Source organism: Panthera onca, chromosome E1 (genome assembly GCF_046562875.1).
Source record: "Panthera onca isolate mPanOnc1 chromosome E1, mPanOnc1 haplotype 2, whole genome shotgun sequence".
NCBI lineage: Eukaryota > Metazoa > Chordata > Mammalia > Carnivora > Felidae > Panthera > Panthera onca.
In genome coordinates, this window is record NC_138352.1 from 12,320,589 (window position 1) to 12,347,919 (window position 27,331).

At 51.6% G+C, this 27,331-nt stretch overlaps 2 protein-coding genes and 1 non-coding gene across 6 annotated transcripts in view; 1 reads left to right on the forward strand and 2 right to left on the reverse strand.

The window, feature by feature from the left end:
* TNRC6C (trinucleotide repeat containing adaptor 6C) overlaps positions 1-3,857 on the reverse strand; it is a 142,858-nt gene extending 139,001 nt beyond the window's left edge. For all 4 annotated transcript variants that reach the window (XM_078438089.2, XM_078438087.2, XM_078438088.2 and 1 more), the window contains exon 1: positions 3,759-3,857. The gene's annotated coding sequence lies outside the window, so the exon portion shown is untranslated. The remainder of the gene's footprint in view (positions 1-3,758) is intronic.
* Positions 2,933-6,405, forward strand: LOC144614223 (uncharacterized). The gene is made up of 3 exons (XM_078436955.2): positions 2,933-3,042; positions 3,230-5,244; positions 5,349-6,405. Exons 1-2 carry the CDS (start codon positions 2,933-2,935, stop codon positions 4,344-4,346), a joined length of 1,227 nt encoding a protein of 408 aa, XP_078293081.2. The 3' UTR covers positions 4,347-5,244; positions 5,349-6,405.
* A 13,863-nt stretch (positions 6,406-20,268) lies between these two features.
* On the reverse strand, positions 20,269-20,341 carry TRNAE-CUC (transfer RNA glutamic acid (anticodon CUC)). The gene has a single exon. It is a non-coding gene; the product is annotated as a tRNA-Glu (tRNA).
* Positions 20,342-27,331: the final 6,990 nt, after the last annotated feature.

The following is a 27,331-nucleotide window of genomic DNA, read 5'->3' on the forward strand; positions in this document are numbered from 1 at the left end:
AATCTCTACACAAGGTTATAGTTTTTTTCTGACAGGTAATCTTTATACTTTTAAGTAATTATATTCTTGAAAAGTTGTTTATAAGCTGGATGTTTATAATTGAGAACATCATTACTGCATTAAAAATTTATCTAAAGAAAGCTTACGGTCTATTATTTTGCAGAGCAAAGAATGCTCTCCTCACGACTGACTACACGATTATTTTAAAGCTAATCTGTAAAAACTCAGATATCCGTGATTAGACTGGCTTAAAGAAAATCTGTAAAATCTACCTGGAAAAAAAGGGGGGGAGGGGCCAGTTCTCATTTGATATTCTGCTCTCTCTGCTTACATCTATGCATGACGTCTCCAAACAAAATTAAGATGCCAACTGTCTTAATTAAGCAAATAACCCAGTCATCATACAAAACAGATCGCAGCACCAATGCTCCTTCAAAAGATTTCCTTACAGCTCATCTTTAACATCAAGAGACCCTCTGAAATAAAGCTGGCCCGAAAGGTAAAAACCCACTTCTCTCAAAACCACGAATAAGGAGCCGTAAGAATTTCAAAGAAAACAAACACAAAACAGAGTTGCCTGGTTTTTCCCCTACTTAGACCTTCTAGGCTCTGCCTGCTCCAGGCTCCACTTCCTGCCCCCTCAACCCATCCTTCTCCTGGTTCCAAGGCCTTCTATCAATCTGTCCCTTGTCTCCTCTCCGTTTCTCATGCTCCCCCACCCCCGCCCCTGGGGCTTCGGTTGCGATGGCTAGATAATCTGTGTTTGCTGCATCCCCAAATCTTAACGATCTCATATGTTGTTCTGATATGGGGAACGGTCTCAGAGTTGACAATCTATTTTCTTCCTTATAAAATCTTCTCAGACAGCAACCTCTGCACAATAAACCCTGACTGAGTGGTAGGGTCATCTAAAACATACGCGTGTGATGTAATCTCATGGATCTAATGCTTACTGGGGAAGGCCCTAGAGACCCACAAATAGTCTTTAAAATGGCCCGTAAGCCGTAAAACGTTGTGAGGAAAGTTCCATGATGCCAAGACATTCCGTATACTCCAATCCAATAATGGATAAATAAACTAATCTCCACCAGTACTCTATTTTTAAAAAATTAAGATTAGCATCATTTTCTCGAGTCAAACAAGAATAAGGTTACACTCAGACCTCCTGGCCCTCACTTGAAGCTGGGGCAGTAATGCAAACATTGCATTTGCAGCCAGTGCTACAGGAATCTTATCTTCCATTTCTTTCCAACTGAAAGCTCTCTTCACTGAGGAAAAAGGCCGCCCCACTCCAGCCCTGACCTCCTCCTCCTCCTCCTCCTCCAGCTTGGTTTTGGAAGTGAGCCAGATGACAGCATTTGGAAAAGCACAAATTTATCTCAGCAGAGCCGGCTGTTTAACCAAAAGGTGGTGGTGGTGGTGAGAAATACTGTAATTTGAAAGGAGATTTCCCCCATGCCTTACTTCTGTTTTAATCCCCGTGGGTCCAATGAAACCGTGCACCCCTACTTTCCCTCATAATCAGCACGCTGATGCAACTATTTGTTCCAAAACTCCTGAGCTGACTAAGTATAAATATAAACCTGCTACAAAATAATCTTTGTCAAAGTGTTAAAACATAAGCCACTTGAAAAAGAACAATAGTAAACATTGTAAGAAGAAAAACCTAAAGTCAACATTTACATGCACCCCAGGTTACTACTAAAATATTTAAATGCCAGATCCCAAAATGAAATAGTGAGGATTAAGCCTATGACAGCCTCAGTGTCCACCTTATTTAGTTTAATAGTTTAATAGTAAAGCAGAGGTGCCCATCCGTAAGGTCTCCTGTTTGGACAGGAAACACGTAAGGCTTAGAATCAGTCTTTGAAAACTAGATCCTCGTAATAAAATCAAGTCTGAATATATATGTATAGAACACCTGGGACCCATGGGTCCATTCTCTCTTGCTTAAGGAAATGCTAACTTTAAGAAATTATTCTACATCACCAGAAGTAAAAGTTAACTTAACCAATACTTTTACCATTTTCTGAGCTATCAATTTCCCATGACCCAGCGTGTGAAAGAAGAACAGATTCTAACTAAGAACCTCTATTCTTATGAAACGCAAACATCAAAAAGTTTCTGCAGAAAAAACTAACTTTCAGGGTAGGTAAATAAAGTAGCAGCTACTTAGACCATTATTATCTTCTGTAAATACCAACAATAAAAGTAGCGTGGGTAACATAACTGGGCCGCTCATTTTAAAAACCTCATTTAGCATCATTTCCCCCCCAGCAAAGCATCCTGGGAGGGCTGCACCGAAAGGCTTTCAAAGACCCGAACCACCTCCATGGTTCGGGTTGGGGGGGGGGGGGGCGGATAATGCAAATGTCTTCAAGGTGCCCTCAGCCAACCAAGTTCATCTGGCCCGGGGCTAAGTTTTTTTCCTCTACTCTGTCTCCCAGGACCCAAGGAAGTCTGGAATCCATGCACAGAACTGTCAACACCCCTACATATTTCAAACCGTCCGCCGTCCGCGGAGATCACTCAAGCCACGTTTCCAGGGTCTCCAACGCATCCTCATAGTTACTGGATTCTAAACGCAGGAAACAAGTTGCCTACAACAAGCCTTCTGCGGGTCAGATTACGTTCGGGGACGCAGCCGCCTCTACACGGCGATCACCGCGCACTGACCACCTACACCGACCGCGGCACCGCGGTGTCCGGAGAAAATCCGACCGTCGGCCACACAATGGATTAACCCAGCCAGATGCCTCCAACTCGCAACTCCTTCCAGGCGCGCAAGTTGGACATGCACCGAGCACCATTTTGAGTTCCGAATCTGCAGTTCATGCCTAGACATCACCGAGCAGACGACTCAAATGGAGGTTTAATCCGACAGGGAGGCAAAGGTTCGCGGCAATTCCATTCATCTTGTACAGAACCGATGATGCGGTCAAGTGCCTTCAAACGCGGACGGTGCAGCCGGGATGTGCGGCTCCTCCGCCGCCGCCCCCCGCGGCACCGATCGTGCATCTTCGGGGAGCTTCCCAAAGCCCCGTGTGACCCCGCAAGCGGACGCTTCCTCGGCCCGGCTAACACGCAGGGAACCCGTCCAGTCGCACACGCACGTTTGAACGGCCACGAATCAACCGATTAAGTGTCATCCACAAGGCAAAGGTGCAAGCGAGGCGTCGCTCAAGCGGAGGTGGCACCGAGGCGCTCGGGTTACGTGATGTGCTAGCAGGGCGGCCGTGGCGCGGCTCCTTTTCCTCGTGCGCACTGCTCCGCAGTCTGCAGCACCGCTAGCAGCCCACCTGACTCCAGACCCGCAGAGGGCCGAGGGGAGCCCTCCCCCTCCCCCAAAGCCCGCCCGGGGCTCGCTCTTCCCCCCCCCCCCCAACAACGGCGCGGGAGGCCCTCCGCCGAAAACGCCTCGGGCTCGTGCGTGCCATCAGAGATGCAAAAATCCCACGGGTGACCGTTCCGGGGGAACCCGGCTCCAGCACCCGCGCGAGCGGAACGCGCACACATCTGGCGTGCGGCCGCGCCACCCGTCGCGACCCCGCCGGCTCCCCCGCGCCCGGCGCTCCGCGAACCTCTCTCCCCGCGCGCACGCACGCCCCGGCCCCGCGCCGCCCGCGGCTCCTCCCGCGCCGCGCATCCCTTCCCGCCCGGGACCCGCCGGGGCCCCTCGCGCTCCGGGCCCGGCCGAACAAAGGCGACGCCGCCAGCTCGGCCAGCTGCGGCGGCTCGGAGGCCCGGCCCGCGCTCACCTGGGCTCCGTCCCCGGCGGCGGTGGCGGCGGCGGCGGCGGTTCCTCGGCGGGGCTCCGGCAGCGCGGGCCTGGCGGCGGCGGCGGCCGCGGCAACAGCAACGGCGATGACGACCCGGGCGGCCGCCCCGGGGCCTGCGGGGCGCTCGGGCGGCAGGGGCCCGCTCGGCGCCGGCGCCGCGGGCTCAGGTCCCGGCGCGGGCGGCGGCGGCGGCGGCGGCGACGCGGGCGGGTGGGCGGCGGCGGCGGCGCGTCCCGGCAGGTCCAGGTCCGGCCCCGGCGACGCCGCGACGCGCCCTCCTCGCGCCCGCGAGCGGGACGGCGGCTCCGGCGCGGCCCGGGATCCGAGGTGGCGGCGGCGACGCTCGGCGCTCGGCCGGCTCCGCTCCCTCCGCCTCCGGCTCGGGCGGGCCCGCGGCGGCGGCGGCAGGAGCGCGGCGGGCGCGGGGACGGCCCTGTCAGGGGCGGCGGGGGCGGCCGGGGCGGCGCTCAGGGCTGCGGGGCGGCGGGGCGGGCGGCGGCGGCTGCGGCTCCCGGGGCCGTCGCGCTGAGGTGCGGAGCTGCCACCGCGGCCATCTTGTTGCTCTAACTGACAAGAACCCCCCCTCCCCCCGCTCCAGCCAGACGGGGCGCTCGCGCCCCCTTCCCCGCCCCGCGTTGGCCTCCAACAGGAAGTCGTCCCGGCCCCTGCCACGTGACTCCGCCGCATCTGCATACCGGAGGGCGAACTGGCCAATCGGCGCTCCGCGCCGGAGCTCCGCCCCCACGCGCCCCTCCCCGGCCCATTGGCTCATCCCGCCTAGGCCACGCCCCGTCCTTCCCCCTTAATACCCGCTCGCGTTGTGGTTCCGCAGACCGCGCGGGGAGCGCGCCGGGGCGCCGGCGGGTGCGCGCGCTCCCCCTGTCCGGGCGCGTGCAGGTCTCGGGGGCCCGCGCTCCGCCTGCGGTGCCTGGAGACCTTCGAGATGTGTGGGCGCTGCGGCTCGGTGTCAGCGCACTGGACGGCGGGGCCCGGGCCCGGGCCCGGCCCTGCGAGGCCGCTCGGTTCCCCCCGCCGGCGCCCTGGGGCGTCCGGGCCCCGGTTTTGCGCGGTATTTTCACCCGGCGGCGCCGGCCCTCTGTGCAGCGGCGACCGGCGGCCGCTCCGGCGCGCGTCCCGCCCGTGCGGTGCACACGCCCTACACCTCCCCACCGTGCACAGACTCTTAGGCGCGCCGACCCGGGCCCCGGAGCATCCTGCTCGCCGCCCTCCTCCCAGCCTGCCCCTGCACGCAGCAGTCCCCCGGGGAGCTCCCTGCTGCGAGCCGAACGAACCTCCCTGCGAAACAGCCTCCCGGGGAGGACAGCAGTGCCCTGGAGAGCGAACACTCCGCCCCCACCGCGTCGACCCCGGACAGGGCGGGACCCTGACGCCCCGGCGCTGGGTACCGGGTGGTGCTTCTCCAGGCCGCCGCTCCTCTTCCGTAGACAGTAGTGATTAACCGTAGGTAGGGCCAGGAGCGATGTGCAATTTAAAAGTCTCTTTTCAACTTTCGGTACCAATGACGAGGAATTTTTTTTACAACCAAGAATTTTCTCCGTTTTCGCGCAGGGTCGTGGTAGCAGGCCGGCTTTCCCCGTCGTGGGGGTGGAAGGAAGCTCAGCGGTGCTCCTTGAAAGTTGCTCGCGTTGGAAGAGGCCATTCCCTGTCTACGTGTCCCCATCTTGAAGAGCAGATAATGACACAGTACTCAGGCAATGCAATTTTGTTACCGCAAGTGTCATGCTTTGCAAGTCCGTGGATGAAAGAGACACAACAAACTCTCCGCTCTTGTTTCCCATCCGGGTCTCGTGAGCGTCACGCACTCCTTCTTACTGCCATATTTTGAGCCAAATTCACAAACCACTTTCTTCAAATGTCTGGGTGGTGGGTTTCCCCTCCCCCACACCCACATCCCTTAGAAGGATCTGAAGTCAGATTTTATTTACGTTAATTTAATTCTTGACTGCAGAGAAACCTGCGTTTTTTTCGTCTTTCTCAAAAACAGAAGTGTTACCACATGCTCCAATGCTCCAGGAGGGAGTGCAAAATAATAACATCTTCAAAATACGCAACATCCACTAAGTAAGACTGCTAAATCAATGGAGGAATCCAGGTACTTGGGTAGACCAATCATTGTAGGAAGCAGAAATTTGGGGGAAATGGAAGCAAAGTTACATTATTTAGTGTTTGTTCTTGATGTTAAATTTGTGCTGTAACTTCTCACCTTTCCACTGTCTTGTTCTCTTTACTGCTTGCCTCCCTCAGCTTAAACCAGGCAGGATAATTGTCTCCTCCTATTATCTTAGACTATAAACACTTGGTGGAAAGGCAGCACTATATTGACCATATTTTCTGAACCAAAAATTAGACTCACAGTTTGGCATGAGGACCTGTGGCACCAGAAAGAATATTTAAAATTAGGGTTGGTCCAGGGGTGCTTGGGTGGCTCTGTCCGTTAAGCGTCTGACTCTTGATTTCAGCTCAAGTCATGACCTCACAGTTTTTGGGATCGAGCCCTGAGTCAGACTCTGTACTGACAGTGTGGAGCCTGCTTGAGATTCCTCTCCCCCTCTCTCCCTGTCCCTCCCCAACTTGTGTTCTCTCTCTCTCTCTCTCTCTCTCTCTCTCTCTCTCTCTCAAAATAAATGAACATTTTAGAATAAAATAAAATGATGGGGCGCCTGGATGGCTCAGTCGGTTAAGCGTCCGACTTCAGCTCAGGTCATGATCTCACAGTTGGTGAGTTTGAGCCCCATGTCGGGCTCTGTGCTGACAACTCGGAGCCTGGAGCCCGCTTCAGATTCTGTGTCTCCCTCTCTCTCTGACCCTCCCCCGTTCATGCTCTGTCTCTCTCTGTCTCAAAAATAAATAAACATTTTTTAAAAATAAAATAAAATGAGGGTTGACCCAGAAACGTTGAGGCATGTGCCATGAGTGTGGAGATTGCAGAACACAGTGTCACTCATTCATGGCTGTTTGAACTGAGTAAAGAATGAGTAAAGACCCCAAGCAAAGTTGTAAAATGAGTAAGTGCCTAGTTGGGGTCTCCATCCCCTGAGGGGCCCTGTCATTACCATCTCATAGTTAAGATGTGAGTTAATAATCTATGCTAATGGGCAAAACCCACAGAATCACGTTTTTTCTTAGTTTATTTATTTTGAGACAAAGAGACAGAGTGCATTTGCGCGAAATCCAGGGGGCAGGGGTGGCCGGCAGAGAGAGAGGGAAAGAGAATCCCAAACAGGCTCTGCACTATCCGCGTGGAGCCTGACCTCACAGGGCTTTAACCTCACAACACGTGAGATGCCTCATGTTTCAAAATCAAGAGTCAGACACTCAACCAACTGAGCCACTCAGGCACCCCCAGGGTCACATTTAAGACGATTAAATGTTGAATGTAGCTCGGTTAAGCATCCGACTTGGGCTCAGGTCATGATCTCATAATTTGTGAGTTCGAGCCCCGCGTCGGGCTCTGTGCTGCCAGCTCAGAGCCTGGAGCCTGCTTCCGATTCTGTGTCCCCCTCTCTCTCCGCCCCACCCCTGCTTGTGTCTGTCTCTCTCTGTCTTTCACGAGCGAATAAACGTTAAAAACAAAATTTTAAACAATAGCGTCCAGTTCAAGAGAGTGTATTCTGAGCTGGCCAAATCCCACATGGAGTATCATGGCCAGTTCTGAGCACTATATGGTAGGCACAAGAAATTGGCAAGCTTAAAGACAGTCAGGGGGACAGCAGGTCGTTGACGGAAATCCTCTGGTCATGCAGCAGGGCTGACATAGTGGAAGAAGTCAACATAGGGAAGAAGAAGCAGGCAGGACAGGGTGATTGTCCTCAAATTTTTAAAGAACTCCCATGTACAAATAGGCACAGGTAAATTCTGTGAGATCCTAGGAGGCAGATTTAGGGTCTGTGGATGCAAGGTTTGGGGGCAAATTTTGAGCCCTGCATCACACTCAGTGCAGAGCCTGCTTGGGATTCTCTCTCTCTCTCTCTCTCTCTCTCTCTCAAAATAAATAAACATTTTTTAAAATGTGATAGACTTGGGGTACCTGGCTGGCTCAGTCGGTAGGGCACGTGGCTCTTAATCTCCCGATCATGACTTCAAGCCCCATGTTGGACGTAGAGGTTACTTTAAAAAAAATATACAATAAGCTTGAAAGGCCTTCCAGAGCCTTGGTTCTCAAACCCTGTTCACATGAATTACTAAGGTAGCTTGTTTAGAATACGGATTCATCATGTTCAAGGTGCTGTCCGTGAAGCTGAATGTTTTATCAACTCCCCAAGGGATTCTGGTGCCATCGTCCTCCCACTACACTGAGGAAAATCCTAGAATAGAGACAAGAACCTTAAAATATGAATGAGGACTTCAGATTTCTTTGTATCCGTCAGTGAGTTAGAGACAACTCATCAATTTATTTGTTTATTGAAGCTGTATTGTGCGTCAGGCAGTGGACTAGGGCTTTAAAGCTGAAAGCCAGGATTATACTATGTAACAAGGTGCTTAAGAAAGGCCAGAGGAGAGACCTAGGTCATTCTGGGGGGCTCAGAATGACTTCCCAGAAGGACCTCTGGTTTGATTCTTGAAAGATGCCAGAGGGCGAGAGTGCCACAAGCTGTTGGAAGGGCACTGAAGACAGAGGGAACAGTGGGTATAAAGGAAATATAAAAGAGCAGTACAGCACTTTCAGGGGGTAGCAAAGTTGTCAGCAGGGATGAAACAGCCCTCATATAATGGATGGAAAGGAAGCGGGAGAAATGACCAGGGGCCAGATCATAAGGAGCATCTCATGTCGTCACGTTTAGGAGTTTGGACTTTATCCTGAAGGCAATGGAGAGCCCTTGAATGATTCTAAACACCATGTTTGGCTGTCCAAGAGATCACTGTGGGGACATCGTGGTAGATGACACAGAAGAGGATGAGACAGAAGGTGGGACAGAAGGTGATGGCCCAGGGTGGGAGCAAAGCCATGGGGCAGGAAGTTAGAACCTAGAGAAATGATCAGAGTGGCAACAGAGGTCACACAGCAAGGGTCCATTTGAAAGAGTTTTCGCTCCTGGGGACTTGGAACTGATGTATATGAGGCATGAGCGAGGTGGTAAAGGATGATCCTGGTTTTCTTAGAGGCGGGGGATGGTAAGACAGGGGCTGCAGAGGGCCCTAGATGAGACCCCCGGGGGTGGGGTAGGGATCAGGTGGAGTATATTTGATTGAGAGGCACCAGAGGAATAGCCAGGAGAGATGGTCAGATCTGCAAGCTGGGAGAACCGTCTGGGTTGATGAGGTCAGGGATGGCCTTCGGCGGGGTGTAGGTCAAAGGCAGGAGCACACAGGATTAGCTTGGGGCGGGGGTTAGGAGAGAAGCTGGGGTGGCTGGGTGCTGAGCCCAGGAACACCCAGGAGGAGGACACACCAGCCCAACACATGGAATCCTGGTGGAACTGGAGAGGCCAAAGGAGGCAGGAGTGTGACACCGTGTGACAGTAAGGTCCACCTGTTAGGGTCAGGAAAGTTCTACCAAATTGGGCAACCATGAGATCATTTAGTCCTTAGCAAGGGCAGTGCAGGAGCCAGGGGACAGCAGGCTGTGGGGCAAGTGGGGAGCGGGAAGAGTAAGGACAGACCCCTTTTTTAAGTTTGGCGGTTCTATGGGTTGAATTGTCTCCCCTCCCAAAAGATTTGCTGGAGTCCTAACCCCACCACCTCCCTCAGAATGGGACCTTCTTGGGAGACAGGGTCTTTCAGATACAGTCAGGTTGAGGTCATTTGGGTGGGCCCCACCCCGAGAAGACATGTGGATGCAGATGTGAACACAGGGAGAAGGTCATGTGCAGATGAGGGAGGAGATCGGGGGGGATGCATCCCTGAGCCAAGGAGCAGCAGAGGTGGCCAGCAACCCCCCAGCAGCACCCCGGGATCCCGCACTTCCGACCTCCAGAACTGGGAGACGATGAATTTCCGTTGCTTAAGCCACCCAAGTACGTGCTGCCCCACATCTGCAGGGCCAGGACGCTGCTAAAGCTGTGGAAGGGAGAATGTGACTTACAGAGGCAGGTGAGGCCAAGAGAGTGGTTTTTCAGTCATTTTGTTTCTGTTTGCTTTTTTTTTTTTTTTTTTTTTTTAAGGAAGACACTTAAGTGTGTGAATATGTGGAGAAGAAAGAGCCAGTAAAGAGGATGTTTGTTTGTTTGGAAAGGGTTAAGCCTGGAGTAAGAAGGGCCTTGGGCAGATGCAGGGGGAGGGGGCACTTCTGTTACTGAGACTAGACGTGTGTGTGTGTGTGTGTGTGTGTGTGTGTGTGTGTATAAACACGCACGTGTGCACTGGAGTAGGGTGTGTTTTGCCAAAAATGGAAGGCATGCCACCTTTTTCTTTCTTTTTAATTTTTTTAACGTTTACTTATTTTTGAGAGAGAGAGAGACAGAGCATGAGCAGGGGAGGGGCAGAGAGAGAGGGACACGGAGCCACAGAATCCTGAGCAGGTTCCAGGCTCTGAGCCATCAGCACAGAGCCCGACGCAGAGCTCAAACTCACGAGTGGTGAGATCATAACCTGAGCCGGAGTCGGATGCTTAACTGACTGAGCCACCCAGGAGCCCTCTTTCTTTCTTCCTTTCTTCCTTCCTTTTTTTCTTTCTTTGTTTCTTTCTTTCAATTTTTTAAAATATTTATTTATTTTTTGAGAGACATAGAAAGACAGAGTACAAGTTGGGGAGGGGCAGAGAGAGAAGGAGACACAGCATCTCACAAACTGTGAGATCATGACCTGAGCCGAAGTCGGATGCCTAACCGACTGAGCCACCCAGGCGCCCCTCTTTCTTTCTTTCTTTCTTTCTTTCTTTCTTTCTTTCTTTCTTTCTTTCTTTCTTTTAAATAAAGTTAAAAGTAGTCTAAGATTCCTTATGGGTCTAAAATTCTCTTTCTAGATCTTTTGGAACCCACAGCTATTTAAATACAAATTACTGTTTTATTCTACATTAATAGTAATGTGTTTTAATTTATTGTCTGTGGTGTATTAAGCCCTTAGGAAGACATACTCCTCCTATCTTTGCCTGTTATTAAAACAAATCCCAAACCCCAAGCTATAGGGGACCACATACCTAAACCATGGGAGGCATATTTTGTTTGCCTTTGTTTCTTTGGGTCTGAATCATAATGTGACATTTGGAATGTTCTGGAGGCAAGCCTTGGGTTTGCATGTGCCCAGCACCTGGGCACTTCACAATGCTCGCTTCCTACTTGCGTCTGTTCCTTCTAGACTCGGGTGAGAATCTGCGAGGTCACCTGAGTATGGAATGTAGGATGTTCTATAAGAACATAAGACTAATGAAGTCACGAGGAGGATGTCACCTCTGCGAGGGGCTCGGGGATGTAAAACAGCCTCGTTTGTCTGGGTCCCGTGATACTGAGCAGAAGTCTTCCGGGGGCACTGCTGTTTCTTCCGTCCTCTTCTGTCAAATTGGCAATCTGGTGTCCCGGAGAGTGACAAGGTGGTTCATGTTGAAATGAATGAAAGGAGACTCTTGTCACCAGGGACGGAAGCAAGCTTTCCCTCCCAGGCTGTCCCCCAGCTGGGCTTCTCTGTGGCCCAAATCTGCTCACAGATCTGATGGTCGCCTAGGAGTGTCTCAGCAGCCAGTAACTCTTGGATTTACCATCTGCGGGAACCCCTCATTCCGGGGCTAGCTCCTTCAGCCTTGCACGAATTGAGCAAATATTTGCAAGCACCTGGCAGACGCAAAGCACTGCAGACGTTTCAAGTTCACCGGTAACTCCTCCCCGAGCCCCTAACAGAGGACACATGATAAGGCTGGAGGCACTTTTGTCTCCCTGTTCTGCGTTTACTCTTTTCTACAGCATTTATCACCTTCCGTGGTACACAGCTTACTTTTTATTGTGTTTGTTGTTTCTTTCTTTCCGGTTGGGATGTGAGCTCCATTAGTGCAAAATCCTTCTGTGTTGTTTGTTCACTAATGACTCTTAAGCACCCAGAGCAGAGCTGGCTCTGGGTGCTGGCTCTGGGTGCTCCATAAATACGAGTAGGAGTCTCCCTCCTTCCCTCTCTCCCTTCCTCCTTCCTTTCTTTCTCTTTTTCTCTTTCTCCGTTTATTTGGTTACTCAGGGCAGCACACAGAAGAAATACCAGAATGTTGGGCATTTACAATTGACATTTTATGAGAACTTTGTAGAACCCAAATTTAAAAAAAGAGAGACCTTTAATATATTTTATGATTTTCGATTTTCTCCCCCTCCCAGGTAAACCAAAACGCATATGTGATTTTGAGTAGAAAACCACAATGGCTGTGTTAGTTATCTGTTGCTGAGTGACAAATCACCCCCAAACTTAGCGGCTTAAAACAGCAACCGTGCTGCGTCGCACAGTTTCAGAGACTCAGGAGCCCCGGAGCAGCCGGGAAGGTGGTCCTAGCTGAGAATCTTTCATGAGGTTGGGGCGAGTGCTGGCTGAGTCTGTGATGGGGGCCAGAGGATCTGTCCCAAGCTCACTCTCATTGCTGTTGGCAGGAGGCTTCAGCTCTCTTGTCGCATAGACCTCTCCATAGGGCTGCTCAGGGCATGGTTTCCCCCAAAGCGAGCGATCCAAGAATGAGGGGGCGCCATGACAGAAGCCAAAGTCCTCTATAGTCAAATATTACAAGCAACCACCCTGTGACTTCTGCCAGATGTTGTAGCTCACACAGACCAACCGTGGCTCAGTGTGGGAAGTGATTACATGGGGTGTGACTATCAGGAGACAGAGCCCATGGGGCCATCTTGGAGACTGGCTCCCATCACAACAAGGAGACTCAATGCTTGGAGGTCAGCCAGGCTCATTCCCTGTACATATATATAATTCAAATTCCCGGCTCAGCAAAATTCAGGTCATGACTTGTCGCTGCCTTCGAAGTTCCTGCTGAACGGTTCACATGCAGGGCAAACAGGTCTGCTCTGAATGCCACGCTTTGGGGATTCCCTCAGCCTTCCTGGGTCTCGTTTCCCTTCTCTTACATCAAGCGGGTGGGCCATATTGCCAACTGTCCAACTCTCAAACTCCATAACTCAGAAATTCAGTTTCAGTGAGTCAGTGCAGGGTTATAGAAATGAAAAAGTCTTCGGGGCGCCTGGGTGGCTCAGTCGGTTGAGCGTCCGACTTCGGCTCAGGTCATGATCTCACAGCTCGTGAGTTCGAGCCCCACGTCGGGCTCTGTGCTGACAGCTCGGAGCCCGGAGCCTGCTTCCCATTCTGTGTCTCCCTCTCTCTCTGCCCCTCTCCTGCTCACGCTCTGTCTCTGCCTCTCTCAAAAATAAATGAACATTGGGGCGCCTGGGTGGCGCAGTTGGTTAAGCGTCCGACTTCAGCCAGGTCACGATCTCTCGGTCCGTGAGTTCGAGCCCCGCGTCGGGCTCTGGGCTGATGGCTCGGAGCCTGGAGCCTGTTTCCGACTCTGTGTCTCCCTCTCTCTCTGCCCCTCCCCCGTTCATGCTCTGTCTCTCTCTGTCCCAAAAATAAATAAAAAACGTTGGAAAAAAAAATTAAAAAATAAATAAATAAATGAACATTAAAAAAAAAAAAAAGAAATGAAAAAGTCTTCAAAGAGGAGAGGGAGTTTGTATTTGAAAAAACCTCTAGAAGGATGGAATGGCCCCATGGAATGAACATACAGAACTAACTGGGAGAGATGTTAACAAGACTGGCAGCTGGGACTACAGAAAGGCCCTGTTGGGAGGCAGGACCCACACAGTTTGGATAAGTAAATGAAGATTCTGGAGGTCATTCTGCAGGTGGCCGAGACGCCTCCATCGAAATGCATCCCTCCCTCCGCAGTGTGAGTCTCCCCTGAGCGGAGGCTGTGAAGCCGGGGACTACATTCCCCAGCATCCCCTTCTCATCTAGGTCGGGCCATGTGACTACTTCCAGCCAATGGGACGTGACCAGAAGTGATGTGCTTCACTTCTACACGGAGACAGCAGAGAAGCAGTTATGTCTTCCCTTGCTCCTTCCCCCCACCCCCCCCTTCCTGGGTGGAGAGGATCTCAGGGCTCCAGGGAGTGGAGGAGCCTCAAAACGAAAAGGGCTTATGTTCCAGAGACGTCAAGAATAACATCTCTTTGGAATGCCGGATGAGTGAAAAATGCACCTGTATCACGTGAAGCCCTGTTTAGACTTTGGTGTTTGTTTGTTTGTTTGTTTTCCAGCAGCTACCACTGCCCCACCGCACACTAGAAGACCTTCGAGAAAGTCTTTCCATGGGGATTTCATGAGAAATGTAGTCTTAGGAAGATGGACATGCCATTGGTCGGTCGGATGCTGTAATAAACAAGGAGAAGAAAGTATACCCCGAACAGAGGAATTGAAATTGGTTAGGTTGCTGTTGTGGGACTGCCACATGAAATGACCTGGGAGAGCCTGGTGTCCCCACTCCCACCTCTGCTTGGTGGCAGGATTCATGGGAAAAATCCAAGTGGCGATGACTGTTTCTTCTCTGCTCATTGCATGCCAGACATTATGCTGTGCACTTTAGAGCCATCATCTCACTTAATATTTTTAGTCCCTGTTTAAATTTTTATCTTGCTTCATTGGGCATGAAAAACAACTTTTACAAACCAAACTAGGGGCGCCTGGCTGGGCTCAGTCAGTAGAGCATGTGACTCTTGATCTTGGGGTGATGAGTTCAAGCCACACGTTGGGAATAGAGCTCACTTTAAAAAGGGTTTTAAAAAATGCTGTAAAACAGACAAATCCATGCCTTAAAAAAAATTTTTTTTTTACATTTTATTTATTTTTGAGAGAGAGAGAGACGGAGCACAAATGGGGGAGGGGCAGAGAGAGAGAGAGAGAGGGAGACCTAGAATCCGAAGCAGGCTCCAGGCTCCAAGCTGTCAGCACAGAGCCCGGCGCGGGGCTCGAACTCACGAACTGTGAGATCATGACCCGAGCCGAAGTCCGACGTTCAACTGACTGAGCCACCCAGGCGCCCCTGGACTTCCCACTTTAGAAGATGAGTATTTGGATCTTCACCAAATCCTGTATCCTGCATACTTCCCCTCCCTCACATGAGTAAGATTTCAACGGCAGAGGTGAGTTTTCTGGACAGGCAAAATAAACACAGCAGCAGTTATAATAGTACGTAGGTTATCCTGGAGGGTTCGAAGGAAGTGAAGCTAGAGAGGTAGCTTGGAACTAGAGCACAGAGAGCCACCAGGCTGGGGAGTTAGAATGTAATCTGGTGTGCAGTAGGGAGCCATTGAGAGTTTTATGCAGGGGAGTGACGTGAGAAGAAGGGAGGGGGAGGACCAGGGGATACTTCTCCAGGCAGCACCACAGTGGAATGGAACAGAGTAAGGATCCAGGTCCTTGGCCTTTTAGGCATTCATTCATCCGCTCATTTATCCCTTCGACTTCCTCATTTACATTTACAAATGGACCATTGGTAGTGCTCCTTCCTTCTACTGGACTGTCCTTTCCACCAGAGCAGGGAGTGCTTGTTCCTTTGCTTGCTGATCTTCCCCGGCCCTTGCATAGTGTCTGGCACCCTGTAGACGGTGTTGAGGAAATGTTTGTGGAAGGAAGGAAGGACAGACGTTGAGGATGTGGAGATTAAGTAAGGTGGTGGCCGTGATGAAAGACTTAGAGGCATTTTCCAGAGAGACATGACTCGGGCTGCTATGGGGACTGGTCTTGCTCTTAGACCCAGGGGAGGAAGCTCAGGGAGGTACTCCGTGTTGACTCTAGAAGTCACCTCTGGAATGCAGCCTTTGTGTTGGAAAGCGTGACCCTGGGAATCTGTCTCACCCACAGCCAGGCATCCAGGGTCAGTGTCCCTTGGAGAAGAACGGAAAGCAGGATTCGATGAAAGGGGGTCATCTTCCCGTAAGGGGACTGTGTTGAGTACCCTGTGAATCTGCTTCTTGCAAAGCTGTCACGTGTGTTGAGCCCCATGAGCCAAAATGTGTAGATTCTGTGTGTGTGTGTGTGTGTGTGTGTGTGTGTGTGTGTGTAGCCAGAGTGAGGGGAAAAAAAAAACCTGATAAAATTCAGATGTTGCCAAACCTCTAAATTTGGCATCTGGTGTGGTCAGGAGTCGACCAGGAGGCCTGGGCAGGGCTCCCAGCTGTCACTTGTCAGACCACGGGCAAAAGTGATACGGGAACAAGGGAAAAGCTAGATAATAGACTTGCCACCCTGTTCTCCCACAGCAACCACTTGTTTGTTTATGTTTATTTTATTCTTTCCAGATATAAAATAATACCTGCTCTTTATGAAAACTGGTAGAAAATACAGAAAGGTAGAAAGAAGAAAAATATCACGTTGTCCCAGTCCTCAAAGATTGTGTTCACATTTAATTTTTTTTTATTTATTTTATTTTATTTTATTTTATTTTATTTTATTTTTTAATATATGAAACATTTAATTTTTTTTAAATGTTTGTTTATTTTTGAGAGAGGGAGGGAGACAGAGCGCAAGCAGGGGTGGGGCGGAGAGAAAGGGGGAGACAGAATCGGAAGCAGGCTCCAGGCTCCGAGCCGTCAGCACCAGAGCCCGAGGCGGGGCTCGAACTCAGGAACCGCAAGATCATGACCTGAGCCGAAGTCGGATGCCCAACCGACTGAGCCACCCAGGCGCCCCGAGATTATGTTCACATTTAAAAGTGTTTCTTTCCATGGGGCGCCTGGGTGGCTCAGTCGGTTAAGCGGCCGACTTTGGCTCAGGTCACGATCTCTCGGTCCGTGAGTTTGAGCCCCGTGTCGGGCTCTGGGCTGACGGCTCAGAGCCTGGAGCCTGCTTCCGATTCTGTGTCTCCCTCTCTCTCTGCCCCTCCCCTGTTCATGTTCTGTCTCTCTCTGTCTCAAAAATAAATAAAACGTTAAAAAAAAAATTAAAAAAAAAAAAGTGTTTCTTTCCAGACTCCTATCTTAGCGTAATTTAAAAAGCCATGGACACGTTCACAGTCCACGAATTGTTTTTGAATTACTCTCTGGGGAAAAAAGAAACATATTTAGTCTAGGAGGAAGAAACTTTTTCACGTTGTAATTTTTCACGTTATCACAGCAAACTCTATAAAAACCAGCTTAATGGCAGACACACCATTTTATCAAACGAACAGGCCATAATTTGCATAACGAATCTCCTACTGGATACAAAAGGGTCTCGGATCTAGGTCCTTGTCTCTGCTGGGACCTGGGGGCTCTCGGTCTTGTTTGGGGGCTGCCGCTCCGGGAAAGATGCCATGTGGAGGGGTCAGTGCTGTTTATAGAAAAAGCAGCTCCCCTTGCTTTCTTCCACCTGTTTGATCGTTGAAATTTACCCCTGAAGAAAAGATTTTAGTTACTGCTGCATTTATTTGGGAAAGTCTTATGTCCGTTCGTTTTCTTCTTTTTTTTTTTTTTTAAATAAGATCTACGCTCAGTGTGGAGCTTGAACTCGTGGCCCCGAGATCAAGAGACATTTGCGCCACCGACTGAGACAGCTGTCTGCCCTCACTTAGTCTTTTATTGTTTGAAGTTATTTATTTATTTTAAGAGAGAGTGTAAGTGGGAGAGGAGCAGAGAGAGAGAAGGAGAGAGAATCCCAAGCAGGTTCTGAACGGTCAGTGCAGAGCCTGACACGGGGCTCGAACTCCCAAACCGGGAGATCGTGACCTGAGCTGAAGTTGGACACCCCACCGACTGAGCCACCCAGATACCCCTCTCCCCCATTAGTCTTATCTTTAAAAAAATTTTTTAACGTTTATTTTATTTTTTTTTTTTTTAATGTTTATTTATTTTTGAGACAGAGAGAGACCGAGCATGAACAGGGGAGGGTCAGAGAGAGGGAGACACAGAATCTGAAACAGGCTCCAGGCTCTGAGCTGTCAGCACAGAGCCCGACGCGGGGCTTGAACTCACGGACCGCGAGATCATGACCTGAGCCGAAGTCGGCGGCTTAACCGACTGAGCCACCCAGGCGCCCCTAACGTTTATTTTTGAGAGACAGAAAGAGCATGAGCAGGGGAGGGGCGGAGAGAGAGGGAGACACAGAATCCGAAGCAGGCTCCAGGCTCCGAGCCGTCAGCACAGAGTCCGCGGCGGGGCTCGAACTCACCATCCTCGAGATCATGACCTGAGATGAAGTCGGACACTCAACCGACTGAGCCACCCGGGCGCCCCGGTCTTAGTTTTAAAGCAGATGAAAGAATTGGGTTGGCTTACTTGACAGAAGTCAAACTCAAGCAGATGGTCGTTGCCTTTGGGTGACTCTGCCACCCCCCACCCCCAACAGAGCTTCTTTCTGGAGCCCCCGGATGCCAAGTGGCTTGCTCACGGTGGCTCCGGGTTGGCTGTGTGGTGGCAAAGGATTTTCGTCCATTGGGAGCATACACACGCCACCCCCCTCCCAGGAAGCCTCAGTTTACCAGCTCCTCCTTCGAATCCACCTTTCTTCTTCAGCTCTTCAGGGTCAGCGGCTGCCCCGGGGTGAGATATGACCTTGGAGAGCCCCACCGGGCCTTGCAGCCACACGAGGGAAACTGCTCGAAGGCCCTCCCCCAGCTCCAGGCTGCACCGCCAGCCCCAGAGCCTGAGAAAATGGCTCGGCAGGATCCCGTAAGCGACCAGCCCGGGCTCCTTCGTCCCAAGACCTGTGTCAGTGAATCGGAGACACTCTCCTCAGCCGTTGGGACACAACCCGGCCTTTGTGCGTTGGGGCCAATCACCGCTCCTAATTGGCTGCGTAAACAATGGGCCTCTGTGTTTGTTCCCAGAAGACAACAGCGTCCTGGAACAATGACACGCGTTTCAATGTTAAAAAAAAAAAAAAAAAGAGCAGAGCCTGGCACTCCAGCAAAAATCTCTTTGGAGAATCCTGTGCTTCTCACTAAAAGGCCTTGTTGTACCTCGTCCAGATGGCTGCAGCAGCAGCGCAGGCCACAGTCCGTCTGTGGGGACCGTGTGTGCAGATTACTGCGTGCACAGTGCCAGCCGCTGCAGTGATTAGTGGCTTTTGCAAGATTTTATTGGGCTTGATTTAAGGGCCGTACCTGCCGCAAGGTGAGTCCATCCCGAGTCGGTCCAACGCAAGCCGAACACAGCAGCCGTCAGGAAGAAAGCAAGCCTCTCTTCTGCACGAAGGGTCCGCTGGGCACTTTGGCGAGGGGCAAGGTGGGGGGCTCTCCCGCCCCCAGACCCCCGGGAGGGGGAAATGGGAAGGCACCTGTGATCTGACCACTGGCACGGGTAGGGGCAGCTCTTTGCGGTAGAGACTTCAAGGAGCGGAGTCCTGAGACGCGTCCCTGGGCTGGGACGCACCTCCGTCCCTTTGCATTCTGACCCTGGCTAGGGAGCAACGGGGAAACAGTAGCCGTGCCTTGTGCTTTGCGGTATGGGTTCAGGTTCTGCAGAGAAACAGAAGCAACGGGAGAGAGAGAGAGGTAGGTAAAAAGGTATATAGAAAGAGCAAGAATGAGAGGGAGAGGGAGGGAGAGGGCGAGCGATGTGAAGGAATTGGCCGGGGCTGGCAAGTTTGAAATTTGCAGGGAGGTGGCAGGCTGGAGACGCAGGGAAGGAAGGGTTGATGTGTCCAAAAGCAGTAAGGAGGCAGAATTCCTTCTCCCTCAAGGGGACCTCAGTTTCTTTGTCTCTCTCTCTCTCTCTCTCTCTCTCTCTCTCTCTCTCTCATAAGGCCTTCAACTGATTAGATAAGCCTCATCTACATCTTGAAAGGTAATCTGCTCTACTCCAAGCCTATCGATTTAAATGCTAATTGCGTCTAAAAAATCTGATAAATGTCATAGCAAACGTCTAGACTGGCGTTTGACCAACAACTGAATATCGTAGTGTAGCCAAGCCAAGTTGACACGTAAAATTTAAAAAAAAATTTTTTTTAATGTGTATTTATTTTTGAGACTGAGAGAGACAGAGCACGAATGGGGGAGGGGCAGAGAGAGAGGGAGACACAGAATCGGAAGCAGGCTCCAGGCTCTGAGCTGTCAGCACAGAGCCCGACGTGGGGCTCGAACTCACGGACCCTGAGATCGTGACCTGAGCTGAAGTCGGACGCTTAACCGACTGAGCCACCCAGGCGCCCCGACACGTAAAATTAACCATCCCAGCTGCCTAGGTGCCCGAGGTGGTAGCACATAGTAGGCGGTCGCTCTGTATTTGTAGACTGCACAAACGAGCATCCTAGGATTGCCCTTACCTTGTCTCCAGTCTTGCCCTCCTCCTGGGCACCTACTCCCATCTGGCATCTTACAAGTTTTCCATAATTATTTGCTGCTGCCTGTCCTGGATTTGTGTCTGTGTCGTCTTCAGTGCCCAGAGATATGTCTGGCCCATAGTAGGCACTCAATAAGTCTTTGCAGAATGAATGCATTTTTTTTTTTTTTTTTTTAAGTAGGCTCCACCCTGCTTCGGATTCTGTGTCTCCCTCTCTCTCTGCCCCTCCCCCACTCACGCTCTGTCTCTATCAAAAAATGAATAAACGTTAAAAAAAATTAAAAAGAAAAAAGTAGGCTCCACGTCCAACATGGGGCTTGAACTCACGACCTCGAGATCGAGAGTCGCATGCTCTACCGACTGAGCCAGCCAGGCGCCCCCAGAATGGATGAGTTTAAAGGCTAACAAAAGCAGAGCATTAACCCAAGTGCGAGGTCCTTCTACGTGGGCGGCCCGTGGGACTGCACAGGTCCTGTGCCTGTGAACCCCACCCTGCTAAGCTATGTCACTTCGAAACACTTTGCTCATGGCCATCGTTGGATTGTAGGTCTTTTCCAACATGGAGGCTGTGAGCCTCTGGAGGGCTGGGCCATTCCAGTTATGCTGATTTCCCGGCGCGTGGCACCGACCAATGAACTCAGTAAAATGTCAAAGGACTGAATGAATGAATCGCAGCTTCATTGTTTAATTTCCCACCATCCTTTGCATTCCGGATAGTTTGCAAGTTGCCATTTCAACCTCTGCCTCTCATCCCTTCCCTCAAGGAGTGACTATAATTGAACTCTCAGTGCCATTCTGGGGACACTGAGGCCACCCGGCCACTTGACAATAATTTCTGCCCATTGCCTTCACCCCTCCTGCGGCCAAGGGCTGGGCAGGCTCTTCACTGAGTCTGTCCGTGGCCTCAGTATTCCAGCGGGGGGCCCTCTGGTGGTTTTGCGGGATTTATGGACACCCACCCACCATTCCCGCGGTGTGACAGCAATACAGATCCATTAGACGGTCATTCAGAGAGAGATTAAAATAATGAAGGTGAGAATAAAGCAAAGCCCGTGTCCTGTTGGAGCTCCATTAATCATCATTTGTGGCGTCAAGAAAGAGTTATCGTCCCAGCCCATTAAAGAAAGTTGTCAATTAGGCACGAAGTGAGACCTCAGAAAATTGTTCCCCAAAGAGAATTTTAGGAGGGTGGCCACATCCCAGTGATGAATTTATCACCAGAGAATCCAGTGTGGTTCCCTGAGTGAAGCTGGGTGTATCTGGGATGCCAAACAGAATGCCCTGCCCACCACGGCTGGGGAGGGCAGACAGAGGCAGGGTTTGGAAATCGAGGGTCACCAGGATGGGTTCCTGAGGTCAGATCACCCACTTTTTTTTTTAATTTTTATTAAAAAAATTTTTTTTTAACGTTTATTTATTTTTGAGGCAGAGAGAGACAGAGCATGAATGGGGGAGAGTCAGAGAGAGAAGGAGACACAGAATCCGAAACAGGCTCCAGGCTCTGAGCTGTCAGCACAGAACCCAACGCAGGGCTCTAACTCACGGACCTCAAGATCATGACCTGAGCCGAAATCGGACGCTCAACCGACTGAGCCACCCAGGCGCCCCAGAGATCACCCACTTTTTAAAGAATCACCTCGTCTACCCAAGGCAAAATTTAAAAATGCTTCAGGTTGTATTTTTATCATAGCATGTATTTAAAAAGCAACCTGTTCCAGAATGATCGAATAGGTCAGTATGCATCATTTCCAAAGTATCACGAATGCTGTAGTGTTAAGTGAAAAAAAAGTAAGACATCCAACACATAGATAATATGACCACAGCTACATTAAAAAGCATACATAAGGGGGGCCTGGGTGGCTCAGTCGGTTGAGCGTCTGACTTCGGCTCAGGTCATGATTTGCAGTTCGTGAGTTTGAGTCCTGCATCAGGCTCTCTGCTGTCAGCTGGGAGCCCTCTTGGGATCCTCTGTCCAACCCCCTCAGCCCCTCTCCCACTTGCACTCGTTTTCTCTCCCTCTCTCTCTCTCTCTCTCTCTCTCTCTCTCTCTCTCTGTCAAATAATTTTTAAAAAGGGGCACCTGGGGGGCTCAATCGGTTAAGCATCCGACTTTGGCTCAGGTCGTGATCTCGCAGTTTGTGAGTTCAAGCCCCGAGCTGGGCTCTGTGCTGACAGCTCAGAGCCTGGAGCCTGCTTCAGATTCTGTGTCTCCCTCTCTCTCTGCCCCTCCTTCAATCGTGCTCTCTCTGTCTCTCAGAAATGAATCAATGTTAAAAAAAATTGTTTAAAATAATTTAAAAAAAAAACGTTTAAAAAGTCTACATATAGAAAAGCCCCCCAAATGCTAACAACTGTCTTTTGAGTGGTGAGATCTTTTTTGGTAAGTGTTTTGGGCTTTTAAAATTTCCTATATTCTTAGAATGTTCTCTCTCCTGGGCAAGTGTGGCTGAGCACAGCCCCTGCCAGCCCCAGCAGGCATTGGTGGTTTTGTGGCTCAGCTCTACTCCTCCTTTTTTGTGATAATAGCCATCCCAGCTTTTATTTAAGGACCTACCCATTCCTTTTAGATGCCTAACAGTGAGATTCTGATGATGACAACAGTGACGTTCCAATGACCTCCTTGATTCAATCAACACACTTCATCCTCCCAGTCATAGGCTCTGGTCGGGAGATGGGTACTCGATCAAGGGAAGACAAGTGAGGTCAATGAGTGACTCTTCCACTATTTTGATCTGACTTACTGGGAAACTAGACTTCTCCCCCCTGGATACGCTGCTGAGAGCACCTCAGGGAGAGCGGGGCTGGGAATGGAGCCAAAGGAGGGAAGCCGAGAGAGGGACGGCAACAAGTTCTGACAACGTTGTCTGGGCTCCTGCATCAAGCCGCACCTGAAGCCAGCCCTGCCTTCAGCCCCGGGACCTGGCACATTCTTTGTGGTTCATCTCATTGGCTTAGTTTTCTGTCCTTTGCCGCTTCAGGAGTGCTCTCCAATACACCCGAAGAGCCTTCTGTCCTGTTGGGGACACAGACAGATTGATGACTTCAGATGAGCATGGGGTGTTTGGCACAGGGGGCCTGGGGGAAATTAGGGGGCCAGGCCTGCACTCCTGGGGTTTTGAGGAGCGGGTGCCTGAGCTGAGTTTCACACGAGTGGACAGGGCAAAGCGTGGGGAGCTGTTAGCATGTTGGTGTGCTTTGAACACGTGGTGCAAAGCAGCCGGGGGCAGGGCTGAATCCCTGTGGCTCCAGGGCCCGGGCGTGGGACCGCAAATGCTGAAGTCTGCGTGAGGCTTTCCAGAAAGCGCCCACATTTCCTGGGTACCGGAGTGGAAACATTCATGCTCCACGGGAGGGAATTCTCCCTGAAGGAAGACTGAGCTTTCCTGTTGTCTGCTTCCAGACTGCCAGATCAAGCTTCAAGCTGGAAAACCGGGGGACAGAAGGCAAAGCTGGGACTAAAGCAGCCGGGGAGGGAGTTTCACAGCGAAATCTAGGCGGGTTTGGGATTCCTAAGAATACACACGGCATCTCAAGAGCTGGGCAGGGGAGGGGAGCTGGGGGCTGAGAAGCTGGAGTATGTTTTCTTTCTGCTTCCGGTAAAAATGTGTTCGCAATAGAAATACCCCTCAATAAATAAATGAGTAAATAATGAATAAGCCATCAAATCCTGCTTTGGGTTTCCACTGACAGTCGGGAGGAGAGGCAAGTTCAAGCAGATCATCGCAAATAACGCGATGCAAATAATGCTTCTTATCAGAAGGAGGAAGCTGAAGGAAGAAGCGATCCCTGCACCTGACTGATATTGCCGTGGGTACGGAGGCCCTCTGGTTTCCACCATCAGTAAATACCCAGCAGACAGAGGGGCTGCTGGCTAGATGCAAACAGATCAGAAGCGAGGCCTTTCCAATAGAAAGATCTGGGGATTACGGCCTGCGGTGATTTCCCAAGGGACTGAGCTGAGGTTCCGCATTTTATTGAAAATTGGGTCAAATTAAGAGACCTTTCTCAGCAGTTACCTGAGGGGCCTCTTCTCTGTAATTACCAGGATTGCACACTGAAAACAACCTACCAGAGCCCAGAAAAGGGGGTGTATTGGGTTCATTGCTAATGCAAAACAAAACAAAACTACGTGCAAAGAAATCCCCCAGCTGCTGCTGGGAACGCGTCTTTGAAAACAGATACAAGAGACCGTGCGAGTAAGAATATACCCGTGGCCCCCCAGTTTCCTTCCTCATAAATCAGTGTGGTTAAGAGCATGGTGACCAGGTTACGTTAAGCCATTCCGATAGCAAACCACAGAAGTCCACACCTGCGTGCGGGCTGTACCACGTTGAGAGAGCTGCAGGTGGTGTTCACCTTGAGAGCCTCGGGGAACACCTTGAACCATGATAGCTTTTTTCCTCTCTTTTAATTCACCGTGATTATAAGATGTACGGTCAGCCAGCAGGTTTCTCCTGATGGTTGATTACACGATGGGCTTTGATTTGGAGAACATTAGAAGGTGAAGAAAGTGTTTCTTTTCTTTCTTTTTTTTAAAAATTAAAAAGATGTTTATTTTTGAGAGAGAGAGAGAGTGGGGAAGGGGCAGAGAGAGGGGGACAGAGGACCCGAGAGGGCTCTGTGCTGGGAGGTGACACCCCATGTGGGCATTGGTTCCCAGTGAGGCTGGGTCCTGGCTGGACTCTCAGTGTAGCTAAATTGCCACGTGAGATACAACACTGGGGAACCTGGTGCCCTAACCCTGTTTCTTTGGGAAGGGGGGCGGGTTTCTGGCTCCTGGAGAGCATTCCAGAAACCTCTTGATCATCAGCGTCCTCCCCAATCTGGGGACACCTACCCCATCCCCCGTCCCTTGCTCTCGTGATGGGGCTGGAGAAGAAGGATGGGCACAGGGCGTAGAAGGGAAAACTCACTATGCGCCCGGTTGGCTCTGTGGACTGAGGGCTGCAAGGGTCCACGGACACACCCCTTCACCGCGGTGACCGGACGCAGACAGCTCAGTGCGAGCCTGTCTGTGTCCGCTGAGTTCGTGCAGGAAGTCCCAGGCGTGAGGAAGCTTCCACAGCTGCATGAGTGGAACCCCGTTTCCCCCTCCAGCCAAGACCCATTCAGGCCTGGCTGCACTGTGTGCCTGTGTATGTGTGTGTGAGCACGTGTATATGCCTGTGTATGTGTGTTTGTGTGCAAGTGCATGTGTGTGTGTGCGTGTGTGTGTGTGTGTGTGTGTGCGCACCGACACGTGTGCCCAGAGAAAGTCTGTGCTGGGCACAAGCAAACGGGAAGAGGGCAAGGGCATCCCTGTGTTATATTCTCCAATGACCCTTTCAAATATATGACAAACAGTTAAAACAAAAGCCCATTTAGCTTTTATGCCTGTGATTCTCGGGATCCATTTCAGTTAATTACAGTGATTTAAAAACATCTGCATTTAATAAAGAACCTTCTTTTCCTCCTGTTCTCAGTCCACACCCCGCCCCCCGCCCCCCCATCTTTCTTCAGGCCACTGGGCTAACGCAGCAATTATCTCCGCCAGCCCAGGCCGTAGCCATCCACCGTGTAAGAAGACCAGACTTTAGGAGGCCCAGAGAACACACTGAGGCTTGGGGGAAGGAGGGAGACGGGAGGAGGGAGGGAGGATGGGTGGAGGGAGAGGGGAGGGGGGAGGGGGGAGGAGGGACAATGGAAGGAGGGGGAGAGGTGGAGGGAGGAGGGAGCAGGGGAGGAGGGAGCCTGGCAGGCCTTCCCTCTGGCAGAGGATCGTGGGCTGGGAGGGTTCAAATCCAGGGACTAGGAAATCGCCACATTCCAAGCTTTTCATTAATTGTGGGCCTTAGGACTGTTTATTTGACAAAACGGGAGTCTGAGGCAAGGCAGGGGACTTTACCCTTGACCCAGGATTTCCCTTTGCTCCAGGAAGGGGGCTGGGGGTGGAGAGAGAAGGGTGAGGAGCAGAGAAGCTTCCAAATTGGGTCTTCAGCCCTGGGTCCAGAGCCTTCCTTTTATAAAACAGAGTCCGGTCTCTGGCTCCCTTCTGATGTCCTGGTGATACATTTGGGGTTCCTGCTCAGGATAATGCATGTCATCAGCCACAGCGACTCCCTGACTCCTCAGTGGTTGCCTAGATGCTCAGTGGCTCCCAGACACCTTGGCCTTGGGTGGATTTTTTCCTAGGCTGAGGCCCGCCCAGGACCAACGGAAAGGCTCACAGCCGGGGCTGCTCCTGGGAAGGGGTATGGCGAGGGGCCCTGCCTCCTGCCCGGGAATCTGGCTCCCACTGCTGCTGGCCACCGTGCAGCACCTTGCCCACAGCCTTCCCCTGTGGGTCCCCACTCTCAGTGCGGAGGAAGGCCAGGCCCTGTGGCCATGAGGACAGCTCTGGGTGGCTGCCGACCGCCTGATTTCAGGGGAGGTGAGAACTGAGCACCTGACCCCACCCAGCAGTTCGCTGGGAGGTCTGGGGACCCTGGGAGGGGGAGGCAGAAGCAGACATCAGCTTTGGGGCCTGGAGAAGGGAGGCCAGTGGGGACATTGGGAAGTGACAGCTTCCCAAGTTCCCAATGAGAGACCTCAGACTCTCAGGCAGGAGAGGGGAGCGGCGGAGTGGGGGGGGGGGGGCAAACCGAAGGGAAGGAGGCGCTCAGACTTCACAAGGGCTCACGTTCTCCCTCCCGGTCTCAATACTTCCAGCCCGAAAGCCCCCTGACTCCACCCCTGCAACCTGCCCAGAACCACCACCCCTTTTCCTAATCCCAAGGGGCGGAGACTCCTGGCACTGAAGGACAGGCTGTCCATCCTAAAGCTTCAGGCCTTGGGAGGCCGACAGGAGAGGCCTGTGGACTGCGGGAAGGTGCCGGAACAGGGAGGGGGCTGCCTCAGAAAGACAGTAGAGTGTCCTGCAAAGGGTAAACACAGACTGTGAAGGCCATCAGCCAGGGGGTGTGCACAGGAGCTGTGTGACCTTGGGTAGGCTACTTAACCTCTCTGAGAACTGCAAAAGCCCCGCTCGGATGGTGGCAGAGGCAGGGCTTACTGGAGAGGCCCCTGTATTCAGCACAGCCTGACCGGCCCCCCTGCCTGTGCACCCAGCTTCCTCCTAGCTCAGGATCCTTGAGACAACTATCCTGTCTCGGTACCTCCTTTAAACTTGGAAATGACAAGGAGCTTTGCTTCCCGAGCTTGCTTTTTTTCTGGTTGCTTTTTTTTTTTTCCCCCAAAGTCACAGCGAGGGAGGCAGGATCAGAGACGGAGTTCTCAGTGGGATTCAGGTCGCCCTGCTGGGCCCTGCTGCTACCTGCTGGGGCCAGGCTCAGAATAAAACCCAGGGGGTCAGACTGCTTGGCTGGGGGTGGGAGAGGCCTGAGGAAC

Bases quoted from the DNA above. Each gene is read 5' to 3' on its own strand.
- LOC144614223 (XM_078436955.2), top strand. From the start codon at position 2,933: ATGCGGTCAAGTGCCTTCAAACGCGGACGGTGCAGCCGGGATGTGCGG. The intron at 3,043-3,229 runs GTGTGACCCCGC...ATGTGCTAGCAG, and splicing joins GGGGAGCTTCCCAAAGCCCC to GGCGGCCGTGGCGCGGCTCC.